The 20,300-nt window shown below is 40.1% G+C and overlaps 1 protein-coding gene across 1 annotated transcript in view; it reads right to left on the bottom strand.

Annotated features, from left to right (window-relative positions):
- Nucleotides 1–3,466: 3,466 nt before the first annotated feature.
- Nucleotides 3,467–20,300, bottom strand: part of prkd1 (protein kinase D1) — a 59,531-nt gene continuing 42,697 nt past the window's right edge. The window contains exons 17-21 of the mRNA XM_085767706.1: nucleotides 17,600–17,698; nucleotides 9,563–9,723; nucleotides 8,602–8,708; nucleotides 4,499–4,584; nucleotides 3,467–3,777 (exon numbers count right to left, since the gene is read on the bottom strand). Coding sequence (XP_085623832.1) covers nucleotides 3,523–3,777; nucleotides 4,499–4,584; nucleotides 8,602–8,708; nucleotides 9,563–9,723; nucleotides 17,600–17,698 — 708 coding nt within the window. The 3' untranslated portion in view covers nucleotides 3,467–3,522. The remainder of the gene's footprint in view (nucleotides 3,778–4,498; nucleotides 4,585–8,601; nucleotides 8,709–9,562; nucleotides 9,724–17,599; nucleotides 17,699–20,300) is intronic.

The following is a 20,300-nucleotide window of genomic DNA, read 5'->3' as shown; positions in this document are numbered from 1 at the left end:
TTCGTTAACACCTGTGTAACTGCTGTACACACACACACACACACATTTGCACAAATACACAGTTCTAAACCAAGCAAACAAACGTTTGATAAAGAATAAATAAAATAAAATAAAACAGAACAGAGGACGTTTGATTTTCAGTCAGAGCTAAAATGAGACGAGAGAAGCAACGAGAGAGAGAGAGAGAGAGAGAGAGAAGTCAAGGCCACACTGCAAAAACTCAAAATCCCACCAAGAATATTTGTCTTATTTCTAGTCAAAATGTCATTTCTAGTCAAAATAAATCTAATTCTACTTAAAATAAGACTCATCACATTAAAAAAGTAGCTTGTTTTTAGACACTTTTTACTTTTTTCAAGCTAATTTTCCACTTTAAATAAGTAGAAAAATCTGATAGTGGAGCAAGTTTTTCTTCCTTATTACAAGCACAAAAAAAGTTGCTTTCACTGGCAGATTTTTCTACTTATTTCAAGTGAAACTTTGTTTGAAACAAATGAGAATTATCTAAAAACAAGTTCATTTTTAGGTGATGAGTCTTATTTTATGTGGATATATATTAGTCTTGACTAAAATTGAGACATATTGACAAGAAATAAGACAAATATTCTTGGAAAGATTTTGAGTTTTTGCAGTGCATGAAGGCGTCACAGAATCAGCCCTTAGTGTCCAGATGTGCGGCGCTGCCCTGAGACCGGCTGCACATCTGGATGGGAGGAGACACAACCTGAGACATGATGACATCACAACCTTTGGCTCCGCCCCTTTTATCACATTATCTGATGTTACTGATGAATAATTATGAAACCAAACTGTGATTTAGGATAAGAGTCAAAGGCTTCAGGCCTCAGATGAAGGTTTTTACTGTTTCAGGTCTGATGATGCGTTCGAGATACAACTCGGAACTCGGGATTTTCCGAACTCCTGCTTGAAAAAGTGCAACCGAACGCCACCACTCGGGAAAGTTAGACCCGACTTCTCCAGGAATCAGTTGTGTGACGTGACGTCGCATAACAAGAACCGCACCGTCGAAGGTAAAATGTCAATTAAAATGCATTTCAAATGCCAAAATGCATTAAAGCGTTATGAAATATACAATATTTACTTACGGTAAATTCATATTGTTATTTATTTTTGATTTTAAAGGGATAGTTCACCCAAAATTCAAATTTCACTCATTATCTCCTCCACCTCATGTGGACTAAGGGCTGGGAGAAGTTTCAGAGTCCTCCGTGGCTTCTCTGAGTTACAGAGTTGCAAATGGATACCAACTGTCTTCGTAACAAAAAGACACACCAAAAAACATCCAAATACCTCCATGCTGCTCGTATGTAATGTCCGTCTTGTATTGAAGCTATATTTCAAACTTGTTTTGTAGTGGAAGCTCCTCTTCCTGGTTTGTCCAAATTTGACGGACCAGGAAGAGGAACTTCGAGAAGCTTCCGCTACAAAACAAGCTTGAAATATAGACTTATTTAATTTTTTTCGGAACAATTTCTCATGTCGGGGCTTCAATACAAGAGGGACATTACGTACGAGCAGCATGGAGGTATTTGGATGTTTTTTGGTGTGTCTTTTTGTTACGAAGACAGTTGGTATCCATTTGCAACCGTTATATGGACATGCACTGCTACGCCGAGACCCCCTGTAACTCAGAGAAGCCACGGAGGACTCTGAAACTTCTCCCAGCCCTTAGTCCACATGAGGGGGATAGATAATGAGGGAAATTTGAATTTTGTGTGAACTATCCTTTTAAATAATCTTCTTTTTTTTTTATTGGATGACCATTGTAATGTTTTAGCTACGTGAAGCACTTTGAATGCAACGTTTGTCCCGGTCCAACATGTTTTTTCTCGAAATCTGAGTTTTCAACTGAGATTCCGAGTTCCCAGTCGTCTCGAACGCAGCACGAGCCTCGTTCGGTTGAACTCTGTGTCTCCTCCCACACGGAGCGGCGTCGGCGTGTATTCAGGAAAACAACAAAAGACGAAACTACGAAGCGTTTAGAGATGAACTTTCTGTCAAAGTGACGACAGACACACGACACTGTACGATTTTCATTTCAACACAAACATCCCCCCCCCTCATTTTTATTTTTTATTTTTTACATTTTTTAAATCTGTCTCAGTAACTATTTTCCCAAGAGAAAAGAAAGAAAAAATACAAATACACTTCGGAGGCCATAGTTCTTGTACAGTTAGCCACAGATGCAGCCTGAAACAACCTTTTCAAAATAAAAGCTCAAAGTTTAAAGAGTGTTTTAGAAAAATGAAAAAAATGAAATAGAAATAAATAAATAAATAAATAAAACTCGACACATTTAAATACTGACAAACAAACTCAAATATTCAGCTCGGGTAGTTTTTGGTTGTTGGTTTTTTTTTTGAGCCGTTTTTGAGGTTTTTCATTCATAAATGTTTCCACATCCAGACGCCTGTCGCCATGGTAACTTTTTTTGGATTTGAATATCAAAGTTTACATTCATTTAACCAAATATAGAGATTAAAATAATGAGACATTACAGCTCTTGTGGTCGGAGCTGAGGATGTTCTTCTCCTCTCTGTGGTTTTAACTATTGATCAACTTTATTGGTTAAGAACTGAGGCACAAACTGTCTGGGAGGTTTTGTGTTTTCCTGCTTTTCTTCATCTGATTGTCTGAATGAGGAACTTTCTCATTAACGAGGAAGGAAACGCAGCGCGAAGACTCAACATCACAGAAATAATATGAATCATAAAGGATCCAGATGTGCAAGTTATAAATCACAAGTCAATTTTTTAAGTTTTTGTAATTACAAGGTGCACAGATTATGTAAGAATGTTTCTTTAGAGTACTGACATTAAACTGTGGTATAGAATTAAATAAACTAGATGTTGTATTTATGTTATTGGCAATGTCATCATCATAAATCACAACATCAGTGCCTCACCATCACAATTTATCACAAAAAAAAACGTTTTTGTAACAACGAAGAAATGTGGACAAAACTGTTGTGAGATTCTTGAAACTAAAATCTTGTAAGAATGAGAAAAAATCCTTTAAAAAAAATATTAAAGAAGTTCTTACAAAATGAGAATCATATCACAAATGTATTATTTAAATTAAATTAAATAATTTATGTGATGATTTTAAAGCCAATTTTTCACAATTACTCAATAAAATTCTTAATTTTTAAAATACATATTTCATATTCATGAGAAATAATGAAACAATTCTTGTGACCTCAAAATTACACAATAAAATAACAAATGTAATGTGATTTAAAATAAAATAAAATAATGTATGTAATGATTTTGACGCCAATTTGAAGGTTAATTAATGTTTTTTGCATTTGAAGGTTAATTTATGTTTTATCAATCTGCTGTTGTCATTTGCAGTGCGTTTCCTTCCATAGCGGTCGTTGCGTTTACAGCGTTAGCTCCTCCCAGTGGGCGGGGCTTGTAGTTGGCGAGGGAAACTTTTTTTTTTTCAACTACCTGTTTTTCATTTTGTGCTTTTGTTCATTTTCCCGTCGTTTCCCCGCGGTCAGAGCTCGCTGACCCTCTCGCTGAGCGTCTCCAGCTCCTCGTCTCGCTCCGGGTATCGCTCCACGCCCGGGACGCCCACGGCGACGCCGATGCCGATGCCGTCGCCGCGGGGACCGTTGGCGAGGTGCGGCGGGTAGTCGAGGCCGCTGAGCTGCGCGTGGTGGTGCCAGCGCAGGTCGTCGCTCTCGTGCGTGATGTAGCGCTCGTTCATCCGCGACTCCAAGTTCCTCAGGTCCAACCACATCTGGTAGTCCTGGTGGAGAAAACAAACACACATTCAGCTTCTTCTTCTTGATTTTACAGGTTTTAAAGGGATAGTTCAACCTTTTGGCAAATTGGCCCATTGCCATAATAATCCCTATAGTCATAGCAGTAGGTTCGTTACCTTTAATTGTCGGTGCAAGCTGTTTTTAGAACGGCGGAGCAGAGCCGTGAGCTGCTCAGAGCTACGCTACGGAGGCTCATGGATTTCTTCACTGCAAAAACTCAAAATCTTTCCAAGAATATTTGTCTTATTTCTTGTCAAAATGTCTCATTTCTAGTCAAAACTAAACTCTTTCCACTTAAAATAAGACTCATCACCTAAAAATTAACTTGTTTTTAGATCATTTTCACTTGTTACAAACTAATTTTCACTTGAAATAAGTAGAAAAATCTGCCAGTGAAAGCTAGTTTTTTGTGCTTGTAATAAGAAAGAAAAACTTGCTCCACAATCAGATTTTTCTCCTTATTTCAAATGAAAATAGACTTGAAATAGGTCAAAAGTGTCTAAAAACAAGCTACTTTTTTATGTATAACTATGTATGTATATGTATAAATATACATATTTTAGGTATAATGAGATTTGTTTTGACTAGAAATAAGACAAATATTCTTGGTAAGATTTTGAGTTTTTGCAGTGTTGGTTTAAGGATTATGGCAATGGGCCAATTTGCCAAAATGTTGAACTATCATCAGTGATGAGTGAGTCTCACCTGTAACCAGGGGTGACTGAGCGTCTTGTCCACGCTGTATCTCTTCCTCATCTTCACCTGCAGCAGGTTGTTGATCAGGTCGATGGCTGCAGGAAGAAAAAGATGAAGAAAAAGAAAAAAGTAGAATTTGTAGACGATGAGGAATAAGAAAGAAATAGTAACAATGAAAAAGTCCAAGACTGTCCAAATGATGTCGTACACTTGGGAACAATGCAGTCACCATTGTAGGAGGCTCGTGTGTTTACTCGGCTTGAGCTACAGCGTCTTTTTATCAGTGCAGAAAACAGGGCTGATACACAGATATGAAGACATTTAATTTAAAAACCAGTCTGATGTTACAGTAAATTATAAAGTTTTCAAATGCAAGAAGAAGGTTGTGTTTTCTGTGGTGCCGTCTCATTGGTTTTTGATCCATAAGTTTTATTGCTTGCTTATATACTATATTGCTATTATCCACCTTTTTCCGAACGTCAAAAACGTAGCCTGTTTTGCCGGTTTTGCTCTTCCGGTGGAATTTTATGTTTATGTTTCCATGGTTTCGGTAGCCGCGGTAAATGCATGGATTTCTTTTTTTCTTTTTTTCAATGAAAATCTGTAAAACACATGGATCATCACACCAGCTTTTAACAATGGATATCACACAAACTGACATCCAGGTTAAAAGCCAGCGTTAATAGATCCATGCGTTTACCGCAACTATGACAACGACTGAAAACCATGGAAATGTAAACGTACAATTCCACCAAACCGGCCGGTTTTGACCATATAGATGACGTTCGGAAACTTGTGGAAAGGTTTCAAAGTGATTTGAGAAGCTTGTGACCATGACGACGTGATGCAATATGACAAGTGAGGAGGGAAGGAGGAAAAGAAGTAGAAGACGAAGAGGAAGGGGAAGCAGTGAAGGCCGGAGCGATGAGGGGGGAGCATGTGGAGCCTGGAGGAGGATGTGGAGGTGGTGGAGTGGTGTGTGGGGGTCTGTGGGGGGGTGTGGGGGGGGTCTGGGCCCCCGTGGTTCGGGGCCGGTCGGGGCTAATGAGCAAAGCTAACATGATGTTAACATTTCTTCAGGGGTCAGCGGTCTGAGCTGGAGGGGCCTCCACCGCTCCACCGCCATTATGCACATGAATGGACCAGAGCATGAATGGACAGAGACCCCCCCTCACCTAACCCCCCCACTTAAAATCTGTCTGTCTAACTCCCTTCTCCCTCCCCCTCTCTCCCCCCCTCCCTCACTCATTCCTCTCTCTGTGGGGAGGAGTCGTCACATGACACAACTTTACTCTGAAATATCCTGTTGTTTTGGGGTTTTTTTTGTTAAGTTTTGCTCTGACATCACTCCAACACGCCGGTTCCCATGACGACCACTCCTGTCTCTTCACCACTTCCTGTCCAGCTTCAGTTCTCTGTGTTTTCATCACTTGTTGTGTTTTGAAGTTTTACGTAAATAGAAGTTGATTTTGATGATGGTGAACTATTTTTTGTTTTATCCTAAATTGACAGTTTATAATAAAAAAACACATGATCTGTAACGGTGTCAGTGTCCGTTACTGATCCGGCCCGTCCTCTACTTCTACTTTTAAAGAGGAAGTCTTCAGGATTTTCCACCTTTATGGGATAGTAGCATTTTTTTTAAAGTGGGGTTGTATGATCTACAAATAGCCCCTAAGTACTTTAATTGCAGTAGAAGACTCTCTGCTCCTAACCAACTGCTGATCGTCGGGCGCTAACCCTGGGCGGAGGGATACGTGAGTTGGTTAGGTCCAAATAAAAACTGTGTTTTTCCTGCACTTTGAGGGGCTGGAAAAAATTATATTATACCGAAAAATGGAACTGTGTATTTTTTTTTCAGGTAAAACCTCTTTTAGGCCGTGAAAATAGGCCGTTTCTTTGGGTCTGTTCACAACACTGTATGTTGTAAATCTCTGGGCAGGGCTATTATGGGCTGGCGTTGCTAACGGGAGGAGTGCAGAGAGTCTTCTACTGCAATTAAAGTACTTAGGGGATATTTGTAGATCATACAACCCCAACTTTAAAAAAATGATACTGTCCGTTTAAAGTCTCAGAACTTTTAGCTTGATATTTGATTATTATTTTATTGTGGGTTTTCCTTTTTTTCCTGTTTCTTTTTTGTTTTCACCAAGTCCAACTCCGTCAGTGACCGTCTGTGATTTGAGAATGAGCTGTGATTGGCCGGTCAGGACCTGAGGAGGAGCAGCACTGTCTGATGTTCAGGAAAACTTGATGTTTGTCATCACATCCAGGGATTAAAAATATCTTTTCAAAACTTTATTCGTGTTTGTGCGTGGGCTGCAGACGGAGAGATAGAGAGACAGAGAGATAGAGAGATAGAGAGATAGAGAGAGAGAAAGAGAGAGGTCTTTTAAAGAGTTGGTCCTGAAGCTGTGTCTCTCTCTCTCTCTCTGGTTGGCGAGCTGAGAGTCGATCCTCCTGCGGCCGACACGAAGCGCTCGTCCGTCCGCGGCCGGATGAAGAGACGGAGAGAAGAGGAGGTGGAGGGAGGTGAAGAGCTCTTCAGGGATACGGCCGAGGAGCGAAGAAGCGAGTGAGTCAGACGGACGATGCATTTAGAGACGGTGACGGCAGCGTGAGTCAGACAGACAGCAGAGGACGGATCAGAGCTGCAGCACCTGGGCTGATGTTACAGACAGGAAGTCACCACGGAGCGCCGACCGCCTCACAGCTCACGACTCAACGCAACGACCTCCAGAAAAACCACAGAAACCAGATCAACCACATGTGTAAACTCACTGATCACCATGTGGACGATCGTTACCGCCACTAGGTTTCGCATCGGAGTAGCAGTGTGATAGCCTAGAAATCTAGCTGCACCCTAGCGGCAGCAAATCTATTTGCTCCGTAGGTGGGTCTAGAAACGAGCCATAGGAACTTTTTGAGTCTGGAACACCGTTTGTGTTGACCAATCACAGCGCTCTATCTGTTTAGAGAGTCGTTGGGCGGGCTTAACGCCATGACGACTGTTACGGCCGAAAGGGGTTCGGCCTTGTGCGTGTGTGTGTCTCTCCCTCCCATTGCTGGGCTTGCCTGCCTCCCAACTTGGCTTTTGGTTGTTTTAGTTTATGTCTACTTGTTTGTATCACTCGTATGTTTTAGTATTAAATCTCTTTAAGTTAATTTAGTGCCGTTGTGTTGGGTTTGGGTCATTGTTTGGGTCCATTGTTATGCTCCTCCGAGCCAACAAAGTTCTGGGGCGTAACAATTGGGGGCTCGTCCGGGATCTGAACAACCATGAGGTGAAGTAAAGGTTTGTAGCTGTTGAGTGATGTAGTAGTCTTCTTTTCAAGATGGTTTGTGATTTTATTGCCTGCCTGTGTTTGCTTGAGAGTTCCCTGTAAGGTAGTTGTCGGGCAGAGAGAGACTCTTGCCACTTTGTTATTTTGCCTTTCTTATTTTTGGTGGTGAAACCTGGGTGTGGGTACGTTTTCTGTGTGGCAGTGGACCTTGATTTGGTCCATTGTTCACTCGCAGAGTTCAACGTTTAAAGAAGCCTCCCGGGAAGCCACTGAAGACTAGATAGTTAACCAATATCACAGGGTGCCTCTCCACAACGTCACTCTTCTACAGAGTTGCACAGCAGCGTAATCACAATCTCTTGTGGGTTGACTCTACTTCTAGTTTTGTCTGGATTCTGTGTTAAATAGTAACAGTAGCTTTTGGTATGTGACTTATTTTTGTGGTACCTGCACAGTAATGTCTAGAAATAGCCTAGAAATAACCGTCAATTTCATAATAATGTAGAGAAATAACGATTGATTGCGTAGAAATAGTCCAGAAATATCGGTCAATTGCAAGGGCTTGGTGGAGAAAAATTCTGGCCCTTCCCAAAAAATTCAAAGCATGTGGAATATTTTGTCTTCATGAGTAACGTGACATTACTATGAAGTTGACCGTTATTTCTTGGCTATTTCTTGACATTGTAATGTAATTTGCGGCCTGTATATTAAAGGGTTATCGAATAATGTACTAATATATTTTTAATTCAACTAAATTAGGTTGAATGTGAGATTTAAAATGGCGTCCATGTTTCTCCTGGCTGCTTTCTCTGTGGTGTTGATACTCACCTTCCTGTGAGACCTTCTTCCAGGGGTGAGGAGGGTACATGAAGGCGGCGTTCTGGATCTGGTCGTTGATGTCCTCGTCCTCGTTGAAGGGAAACGTCCCGCTGAGGCTGAAGACACAGACACAGAAACATTATGGAAACAACAACAACGGGCTTTGGTGTACACTGCAAAAACTCAAAATCTTACCAAGAATATTTGTCTTATTTCTAGTCAAAACAAATCTCATTCTACTTAAAATAAGACTCATCACATTAAAAAGCAGCTTGTTTTTAGACACTTTTTACTTCTTTCAAGCTGATTTTCACTTGAAATAAGTAGAAAAATCTGAGAGTGGAGCAAGTTTTTCTTTCTTATTACAAACACAAAAAACTTGCTTTCACTGGCAGATTTTTCTACTTATTTCAAGTGAAAATTAGTTTGAAACAAGTGAAAATGATCTAAAAACAAGTTAAATTTTAGGTGATGAGTCTTATTTTAAGTGGAAAGAGATTAGTTTTGACTGGAAATGAGACATTTTGACAAGAAATAAGACAAATATTCTTGGAAAGATTTTGAGTTGGTTTATGAGCATGTTTGTGTTTTTTATTGAAATAAATAGTAAATTTTTTCAACTCGGATTTAACAATTTTTGTGTATTTTGGGCTCAATGTGTTAGGAAAATAAGGTTCAAGTGAAAAATGTATAATCAGATCAAATAGACGAAGTTGTGCTGAAAAAATGGTACCAAGCATTGACATGTTAAACATTTTTTTATGTGGTATATAAAGGCAAAATCAAAAGTATTCAAAAACGGCCAAAATAGGCTTAGACCCCTAAGGGTTAAGTGGAACGAGATTAGTTTTGACTAGAAATGAGACATTTTGACATTAAATAAGACAAATGTTCTTGGAAAGATTTTGGGTTTTTGCAGTGTGTCTCCTATAAAACATCATCCAGGTTGTAGTTGTAGTCGTGGTCCTACCTGACGTAGATGATGACGCCGACCGACCACATGTCCAGCGAGCGGTTGTAGCCTTTGTTCCTGAGGACTTCCGGGGCGAGGTAGGCCGGCGTGCCGACCACCGAGCGCCGGAACGACTTCTCACCGATGATCCGGGCGAAGCCGAAGTCACAGAGCTTCACCTGAGACAGAGAGGAGAGGAGGAGAAGAGGAGAAGATCCACCGTCATCTCTGCTTCTCTCTGGAGGTCTATTGTCAACAGGTCGGTGACAGCCAATCAGAAGAGAGGAGGAGGCTGATTGGCTGACTGACTTTCTTAAAGTGATCCAATAAAAACTGAGCAGATTTCAGAATAAAACACCCAACGAAACCAAATCCTGTAAAGTGACTGCTTTGTTGTGACATCACAAAGTCACAGGAAGTCCTGACGGCTGGTTTAAGGTTTTAATGGAGCTTCAAGGCAAGGCAAGGCAAGGCATCTTTATTTATATAGCGCATTTCATACCAAGGCAACTCAATGTGCTTTACATGAACACAAAACATTAAAAAAAAAAAAAAAGAAGCATAAGACAGAATAAAAACAAACAAAACACTGAAAACAGAGTTAAAAGCAAGAGCAAATAAAAGTAAAATAAAAGAAAATAGATAAAGTTTTAAGTTCTCAGCTATAAGCTCATGAAAAGAGAAATGTTTTTAACCTGGATTTAAAAGTGTTTACAGTTGGGGCTGATCTCAGTTCTGCTGGTAGTTTGTTCCAGTTGTGAGCAGCATAACAGCTAAATGCTGCTTCACCATGTCTGGTCTGAACTCTGAGCTCCACTATCTGACCTGAGTCAGTAGATCTCAGAGCTCTACTGGGTTTATACTCTGATAACATGTCATTCATGTATTCTGGACCTAAACCATTCAGTGATTTGTAAACCAGTAGCAGAACTTTAAAATCTATTCTGTAGCTGACTGGGAGCCAGTGTAAGGTCTTAAGAACTGGGGTGATGTGATCTGATCTCTTTGTTCTGGTTAAAACTGGAGCTGCAGCGTTCTGAATGAGCTGCAGCTGTTTGATCCAGTCAGAAGACCGTTACAGTAGTCTAGTCTACTGGAGATAAAAGCATGAACCAGCTTCTCCTGATCAGTTTGGGACATAAAACCCTTAATTCTGGATATGTTCTTAAGTTGATAAAAGGCTGATTTGGTGACTGATTTGATATGGCTGTTGAAGGTCAGATCTGAGTCTATCAGCACGCCGAGGTTTCGGACTTGGTCTTTAGTTTCTAAAGACAGTGACTCAAGGTGTTTACTGACAGCAACCCTCTTCTCTTTATTTCCAAAAACAATGGGCCTCATTCACCAATATCTTCTTAAGAACCTTCTTAGATTCTTTCTTAAGTTGTTCTTAAGAAGTTCCTTAAGAAAACCCTACGTCAGATTCATCAACGCATTCGTAAGCCTCAGAATTGTTGGCAGCTGTGTTCCTACTTGATGAATGCCATTTCCTCGTAAGTTGAGGGCGTGTGCCAGGTGAGTCTAATTAACATAGGATTAGCATAGGTAACAGCCCCATCAATGCCCGTAAAAGGGCATGAGACTGCAGGGCCGTGTGCACACAGCACCCACAGGCACTGAGCAGAGGAGGTGAAGTGAGAAAGAAAGTTGAAATGCTCAAATGAAAATCTGGGAGGGAGCACCAGACTCCAAACATAAAAAGAACTTAAGTAGTGAAGTGGCGCTACTGCGGCAGGAATGAAACTAAGAAACAAACAAAAGGCTTATATTTAGTTTATATTTTTATATTTATATTTAGGCTATATTTAGTAGCCAGCAGTGGATGCAGCTCTTCGGTTGTTATCAGAGAGACCACACTCTCACGTGTGCCATCATAAATATCATCATATTATCACATATTTAAAAAAAAACACAGTTGTGTGTAGTGTGAACACTTAAGTAAGTGCACTGTTGCAGCCCGCAATTAGGAAAAAAAATCATATCGGCAGCTGTATGTTGCGCACAACAACAACAAACAACACATTTAAAAAAGAGGAAAAAAAATTGATATGAATTAAGTGTCTATAATGTTTTTTTAAGAAACTGCAATGATTTGTCAATTATTATTATTAATATATGATTATTAAAAACATCATAAAAGATAAGAAAATAATTCTTATTCAAATCATATAATATCATACAACTGCAGAACAAAAGAAAACGCTATAATCGGTTATTTTTGCAGAAGTCTCAGCACCTAAAAGTGCGTAAGTATACTCCTGACTGTTCGTAGATTTTGTTCTTAGTTAAGAACAAATTCTGGATAAGAAAACATTCATGAATGCCACAATCTTCGTAAAAACTTCGTAAGTAGGACTTAAGAACAAATTTGTTCTTAAGAACAGTTCGTGAATGAGGCCCATTGACCTCAGTTTTTTCTTGATTTAACTGAAGGAAATTTTGGCTCATCCAATTTTTGACTTGCTCTAAACAGTGACATAATGACTCTATTGGACTGGTGTGAGATATATCTGTGTGTCATCTGCATAACTATGATAGTTGACATTAGAGTTCTGTAGAATTTGACCCAAAGGCAGCATATACAGGTTAAACAGAAGGGGTCCAAGGACTGACCCCTGAGGATAGAATATAGAAACATAGAAAAATCTACCTTTATTCTGAAGGAGCTTTGATAGAAACATCTACCTTTATTCTGAAGGAGCTCTAATAGAAACATCTACCTTTATTCTGAAGGAGCTCTAATAGAAACATCTACCTTTATTCTGAAGGAGCTCTAATAGAAACATCTACCTTTATTCTGAAGGAGCTCTAATAGAAACATCTACCTTTATTCCGAAGGAGCTCTAATAGAAACATCTACCTTTATTCTGAAGGAGCTTTGATAGAAACATCTACCTTTATTCTGAAGGAGCTCTAATAGAAACATCTACCTTTATTCTGAAGGAGCTCTAATAGAAACATCTACCTTTATTCTGAAGGAGCTCTAACAGAAACATCTACCTTTATTCCGAAGGAGCTCTAACAGAAACATCTACCTTTATTCCGAAGGAGCTCTAACAGAAACATCTACCTTTATTCCGAAGGAGCTCTAATAGAAACATCTACCTTTATTCTGAAGGAGCTTTAATAGAAACATCTACCTTTATTCTGAAGGAGCTCTAATACAAACATCTACCTTTATTCTGAAGGAGCTCTAATAGAAACATCTACCTTTATTCTGAAGGAGCTCTAATAGAAACATCTACCTTTATTCTGAAGGAGCTCTAATAGAAACATCTACCTTTATTCTGAAGGAGCTCTAATAGAAACATCTACCTTTATTCTGAAGGAGCTCTAATAGAAACATCTACCTTTATTCTGAAGGAGCTCTAATAGAAACATCTACCTTTATTCTGAAGGAGCTCTAATAGAAACATCTACCTTTATTCTGAAGGAGCTCTAATAGAAACATCTCCTTTCAGTCCACAGTGAGTGTTTTAATTCTTCCACTCGTCCTGTTTCCCTGTGTTCGGTGTTTGAGGAGAGGATGAGTGTAATGAAGCTGTCGACAGTGAAGAGCTGTTGGTTGCAGGATGACTCACACACACACACACACACACACAGACACACACACACACACACACACACACAGACACACACACACACACACACACACACACACAGACACACACACAGGGATACCTTGGCTCTAGTCACCGTCCTGTTGTGATGAATCACTTTGCTGCTGCACCACATCAGACTCGGTCTCCGTCCTGACTCTACATGTCGGACCGTGGGAGGAACGACTCTATTTATAAAACCGCTGGTGTCGAACCACCGGGAAAAAACCACCACTCACCCCCCCCGACCCCCGACCCCCCCCTCATCTCTCTGTGCTTCAGGTTTCTGATTGACAGCCGACGGTTGCAGCTCAGTGAGCAGCAAACAAACAAACAACCAGATTAAAAAAAACATCTCCTGCTCTGTGCTAACTTTAAAGGGATAGTTCATTACATTACATTTTGGCAAATTGGCCGATTGCCATAATCCCTATAGAATAGTCATAGTCATTAGTACGAAAAAAAAACCTTATTAAAATAAACTAAAACATTTGGTCTAGACCAGTGGTTCTCAACCTTTTGTGGCTCGTGACCCCATTTTGAGATCACAAATTTCTGGCGACCCCATGTGATCGTGGCCATCAATCAAGATGCTCACTTTATATTTGAGAGATTAAAAGTATAGAAAACAGTTGTTTAAGATTGTGTGTGGTTTAATCATCATTAAAAAAATAATAATAATAAGTTAAAACAATATTTTTTACCAGTCTTTTTTTTTTTTTATCAATTAGCTACTGGACATTTCAGGGGACCCCATTTGAATTCCAGGTGACCCCACATGAGGTCCCGACCCCAAGGTTGAGAAACACTGGTCTAGATGACAATTAATGACGTGAATATTTCAAACACTTCCCCTGGGGGATTAATAACTGGTCCTATAATAATAGATACTAAAATATTTTGTGTATAAAATAAGTAATGCAATTATATTTTGACTATATTTGATTTTATACATTCATACTGTTGTAAAATTGATTAATTCTCAACAATAATCATACTAAGAAAATCTATAATCGTCACACCCCTGAAAACAAGAGATGTGATTTCATCTTAAAGGGATAGTTCAACATTTTGGCAAATTGGCCCATTGCCATAATCCCTATAGTCATAGCAGTAGGTTCGTTACCTTTAATTGTCGGTGCAAGCTGTTTTTAGAACGGCGGAGCAGAGCCATGAGCTGCTCAGAGCTACGCTACGGAGGCTCATTATGGGATTTCTTGGTTTCCCTCATCAAACTCATCAAATACACAATCCAACAACTCCACAACGCTCTGGTGGACAAGTTGTGAGCTGCACATTCACCACGCTATGAGATAATAACACAACGTTACCACACAGAGTTGTTTTAGAGGGAAATACAGAGACTGATGATGAAAAACTGTCCCTGAAGGCAACGTGCATCAGAGGTTTTGCATGAATTTCCCTCTAAAACAACTCTGTGTGGTAACGTTGTGTTATTATCTCATAGCGTGGTGAATGTGCAGCTCACAACTTGTCCACCAGAGCGTTGTGGAGTTGTTGGATTGTGTATTTGATGAGTTTGATGAGGGAAACCAAGAAAGAAATCCCATAATGAGCCTCCGTAGCGTAGCTCTGAGCAGCTCACAGCTCTGCTCCACCGTTCTAAAAACAGCTTGCACCAACAATTAAAGGTAACGAACCTACTGCTATGACTATAGGGATTATGGCAATGGGCCAGTTTGCCAAAATGTTGAACTATCCCTTTAACTCCAGTCTCTAAAACTAAACTCAGACGTGCACTGACAGGTGATGCAAACAGAGACCAAAACAAAACACAGGAAAGAGACAGTCCATTAGCCGCCGCTGCAACTATTAGCAGCTTTCTACAGTTTTCAGTCTCCGCTCCAGAAATAGCTGCTTGTGTCAGACGAACTGTTTCTCTAATGATGCATCAGTCCTCACACACACACACAGACAGACACACACACACAGACACACACAGACACACACACAGCCTGCTGCTGCTGCTGCTGCCCAAATGTCAGGACACAAACAAACACAACGTCAGTGTGGTTGAGTTCGGTTCACAGATGAAATGTGAGCAGATGAGTGTGTTTCTGTCACAACAAGAGGAACTAGAGGTGTGTGTTTCCTCTGCACAAACACACACACAGTTGTCTCACTCACTAATAAGAGGCCGTGTCCAACAAACAAAGGTGTTTTTGATGCGTCAACTCTCTATACACATCCTATGAAGTTCAGCGTTCACAGCGCTCCGAGGAAAAAACGCTCTTGGCGGTGAGTCAAGTAGAAATCTGTTCAACTTTTAGAACAATGCAGCGCTCGTCAATAGACATGTTTACATGGACACAAATAATCAGAATGAAAAAAGAATAAATGCAGATCCAAATAAAACTGTGTCATGTAAACACGTCGATTGGAATTTTTAAAATCCAAACGGGCTCATTCAGAAAAGAAAACAATTTCAGATCAAATTGTATCGGGTGGTTTATGTATCAGAGTCGTCTCTGCTTCTGACCTTCATCCACTGGACAGTCCTTCCAGAAAAAAGCAAAAGGTTTTTTGTGATTGTTGCGGGCAAAAATCCTTGATTATGCAGCACGTTTTCTTAAAAAATGCGATGGAATATGCAGGACATTTATGCATTTCTATGCAAAAATTGCGGGAACTTGCAAAAATTGCTGTTTGATGAATAAAAAGGAAAATTAGTTATTCCCCCAACACTCTGTTTTGACGCTTTTCACTAGGCTCCTACCTTAATGTAAAGAGTCATTTCTAGTGACTTCCTGCATAAATGTGCAGACTTTGGCTGATTATTGAATTATGCGATCGCATAATCACGTTTTTCTGGAGGGACTGACTGGCTCCTGGTGTTTGGTGGTGGAAGGGAAACAAAATTTGTTGCAGAGCGCTACGAGTAGAAATCTGTTAAAATTTTAGAACAACGCAGTGCTCATCAATGTCCCTTTTCCCACTTTGACCAATCAAAACCCAACAATAACAACACAACCGGAGACATAGCTCGGTTTATATCCTGCACCTTGACTCCTTCTCAATAGAAAATAACTTTATTAATTTTTAACAGGAAATGATGTTGTCACAGCAGCTCCAATAGAATAGAATAAAAGATAAAAGACTATGAAAAGCATTTCCAAAAGGAAAATGCGTGTGAATGCAGAAAGCCATTGCTGAAGCCAAGCTGAATTAGTAAGGATGTGACATGCAACAGACATGACTCAGGCGGGAGTCGAACCTATGACCTCATGATCAGTAAACCGGTGCTCTAACCTCTCAGCCACAAAGAGCCTTAAACCAGGTGAGTTTCATACTGTGATGAGTCAAAGACAGGTGAATGATAACTGAGAGTCTTGAGAACATTTTACAAGTTGAATCAAGTCTGTAGCTTAAAGTATGTAAAAGTAGTTCAAGTTGAAAGAGGCTGAAGTTTTGAAGACGATTGCTAACAGGGTTGTTCAGGCATCACTAATCCCATGCTCTAACTACTCAGCCAAAGAACGATAAGATAACTAAGAAATAAAATAACTTAGGCTAGCAACAGTATTAAACTAAAAAATTGTTATAAAATCTATGTAAAATGATAAAGGAGACGTAAAACATATTTATAGTAACTCAGTTGGTGCAGGATGAACAATTGTGCAATAAACGTCGGCCGATCTCGGGGTCCATGTCGAACGCTGTTGTGCATTTCTTACGCTTCGTTGTCGTGCTTACGTAAGATGAATTTTATTTTATTATAAGGGACTAGTTCCTAGTACATTTACGTTAACACGACAGGAACATGGACGTGTCAGAGGACTCGTTTTGTAACATACGACCCCTAACGAAACAAAGGTCGAAAAGTCGCTCGAAAGTCGCACACACAACTTCCTGACTCTCACACCTCGTCCTGACATACAGCGAGCAAGCGAAACGGCAACGAAAACTCGCGCGAGGGTGTTCTGATCTGCAGCGTGAGGATTTTGTCGCGAGTATATTCTATTGGTTCAGAATCCAAACCAATCAAATTATCGAGGGACGTAGCTACACAAACTTGCAGCGCTATTCTGAGATTCCTGGCATTTCCTGGTTGCCGTTTTTCACATCTTGGAGTGTTTTTTCCTCTCATATTCTCCTCTCTCTGATAACTTTCTTGTCAACAGAAAGCAACGTGTAATTTTCAACCAATAAAAAGTGTTTAGGTGCGGGACACCGCCGCGAAATGTCGTCCAGATAGAGACAACGCAAGCGAGTTTTTCAGGGTTGAGCGACATCGCTGGACGGAGCGATATCGCTCGCGGTGTCAGGACAGGCTGATTGAAAAGTAACGCATTCTATTCACTTTTCCTCACTCGCTCGCGTCGCTGTCGCATCGCTGTATGTCAGGACGGGGTGTCACACTCAAAGCTGCAGCTGTTTGAAAAGTTCAGTCAATCAGCTACAAGACCAACTGACACACACACAGACACACACACACCTGGGGGAAGGCGTCTGCAGAAGCCAGCAGGACGTTCTCAGGCTTCAGGTCACAGTGGACGATGTTCTTGAAGTGGAGGTGACGTAGCGCCACCAGGATCTGAAACACAACCAACCAGCCGTCATCATGAGCACGAGGTTTGGTTTCCACTCAGAGTCAGAATGAACAGAGATACAGAGCTGAAACGTCTCTAGAGCAGCTGGAGGAGACTGAAGCTGAAGGTAAATCTGGAACTAGACAGGACCGAACAAACTAGTGAGCTCTACTAAGTTCCTCGGGGTCCACATTGAGGAGTCCTTAAATTTTAAACATCATATAGAGCATATAATATCCAATCTAGCTAAATATGTCAGGCTCTTCTTTAAAATAAGACATTATTTTCCTTTAACTACATTACTTACTTTATACACACATTAACTACTGTAATGTCATTTGGTGCAACACCTACCCTAGCTATTTGAAAAGATTAGAAAGCCTTCAAAAAAAGATCATTCGAGCTGTGTCGTGGTCCGAGTTCAATGCCCCCACAAGACCTCTATTTCATCGCTTCGGTCTCCTCCGGTTAACTGAAATTAATGTATTTCACAATGTCTGTGTGATGCATCAAATTATCCATAAAACCAACCACAGATTGTGTGAGCTTGTTCCGGTCTGCGGTCCTCGGCATGCGTATGATACCAGGAAATGTGTGTGTGTGTGTGTTTTCATACTGTTTCATGTGTATTATAGTCTTGTATATGCTGTATTGTTTTGTGTTATACAGTATGTATCCAGGCTCCCGCAATAAGCTTTTGGTAGCTTCAATGGGAGACCTGATTCACACTAAATATGTCTTGTATGTGTGAATAAACCTTTCAAACCTGAAAACTAGACCCTCCTCCTCCTCCTCGTGGGTGTATCCCTCCGCCACTCAAACTAGCTCCAGTTACTTCCTGTTTATCCGGAGGTGGCGAGTTTGAAGTTTTGTCACAACTGCTGAATAAACTCATGTGTTTTGTGTTTTGTGAGGTCACCAAAAGTCCAACTGATCATCTGTGTGTCACATTTAAAGAAGCTCATCGAAACATCGTGTCAATGACAACAAGATGGACGAGCTGGAAACAAGAAGCTCAAGCTGCACCTCAGTTCTTCTTGGTCTGAACTGTTTTTGATTTTTTTGAACCCCTTTGATTTTCTACTTGTTTCACTGTAAAAAAAAAAAAAAAAAAAAGAAGCTACTTCTGTAGAAATGTTAGTTACATAGGCCTATTGTTTGTTTACAGTTGATGTTGTCACCAGTGCTTCATTTGTGCCGGATCCTGCTGGAACAATATCCCGCACCTCGCTGGTCGGGAACCAGTACCTATTTGATTGGATCCTGGACCTCGATCATCAAAATATGTAAATTAGGGGTGTAACGGTATTTGTAACTGGCATCGAGTCTAAATTAACTTTGTAAACCAACATTGATGTTAGTTTCTTGTTTTTTTCCTCTAGAATTAATGAATGGTATTATAACACTCCTAATGCATTTGTTTAATTTTTCTATCTATTTTTTTTTTTACTTTTATAACAGAAGATGGTTTTTGGTTTTACATTCAACTAGGGTCTGCTGTACCGAACCCGTACTGAACCGTGACTAAACTACGTGTAAACTGCAGGTCTATCTCATTGTATCTGTGCTCTTTCTGTGTTTCATTTCTCTTTGAAGGTACTCTTAAATCGCCAGTTTGCCTACTTCGGATGCATTTTAATCTAAAAAAAAAGAAAAGAGGGGGGAAAAGGAAAAAAAAAAGATTGACAGACGTCAATCGCCAGGTTACGCAATGACACAACCGGAGAAATTTGGGCACAAACAAAGAGGAAAGCAGAAACAAAAGAAAAGAAAAAGACACAACTAAAGGACATAGAAAAGCACGAGCATAATCACTTCAATGAAAGTGTTTGGTTTTTTCTACTGCAGTAACTTCAGTATAATCACTTTATCTAAAGCATTTGACAATAATAATTTTGAAAGAATCTGTAAAATGACAAATTTTCACTGCACAAACAGGAGTAAATTCCCTATATTCAAAGAGTTTGCTCAAAACTAAATCTGAAAACATCTGTTAAATAACGGTTTCAATGTTTTTCCCTGTAGGAACTTGAGTAGATGCATTGTTTTGAAGGTGTTTAATTCTAATAATTTGGGTAAAAATGATAAAATAACAGGTTTTCTCTGTAGAAGTATAAATGAAAATTCCTGTAAATTTATTGTATTAACACATCATTTGAATTAGGATATTTTTACCTTAATTTGAAGGTTTTCGTTTGGCTGCCGCTGCTACCAGTACACTTTGACCGATTCTGGTTCATATGAGGGTTAGGGGGAAGTGGCTATCTGGCCCTTGAAAAGGAGATTTTTCAGGGGCACACTACAAAACGTGGGCTATGGCAAGTTTCCCAGAATGCATCTTGTGGCACCCGGCAGCTGTTTTATTTCTCACTGTAGCGCTGTTATTACGTAATTTTGTTAAGTTTTAATATTTTTTCATGCGAGAAAGTAGCTGTTTAGATCCCCAATGTGCGGTCGGTTTATCCACATGAGGCTGTTTAGATGTTTGCTCCGATGTTTTTGGGAGAAGTGAAGCTCCACCTGTGGAGCAGATCAACGGCTCGTCACGGAGACACCACCCGGCTGGAGAGCTTGTCAGCCGGCCAACCACCCGACCTCGTCCTGGTA

The sequence above is a fragment of the Trachurus japonicus genome, chromosome 22 (assembly GCF_045865225.1).
Source record: "Trachurus japonicus isolate A0001 chromosome 22, Traja_1.0".
NCBI classification, from domain to species: domain Eukaryota; kingdom Metazoa; phylum Chordata; class Actinopteri; order Carangiformes; family Carangidae; genus Trachurus; species Trachurus japonicus.
The sequence above is the reverse complement of the archived record's forward strand: the minus strand, read 5'-3'. Positions and strand labels throughout refer to the sequence as shown.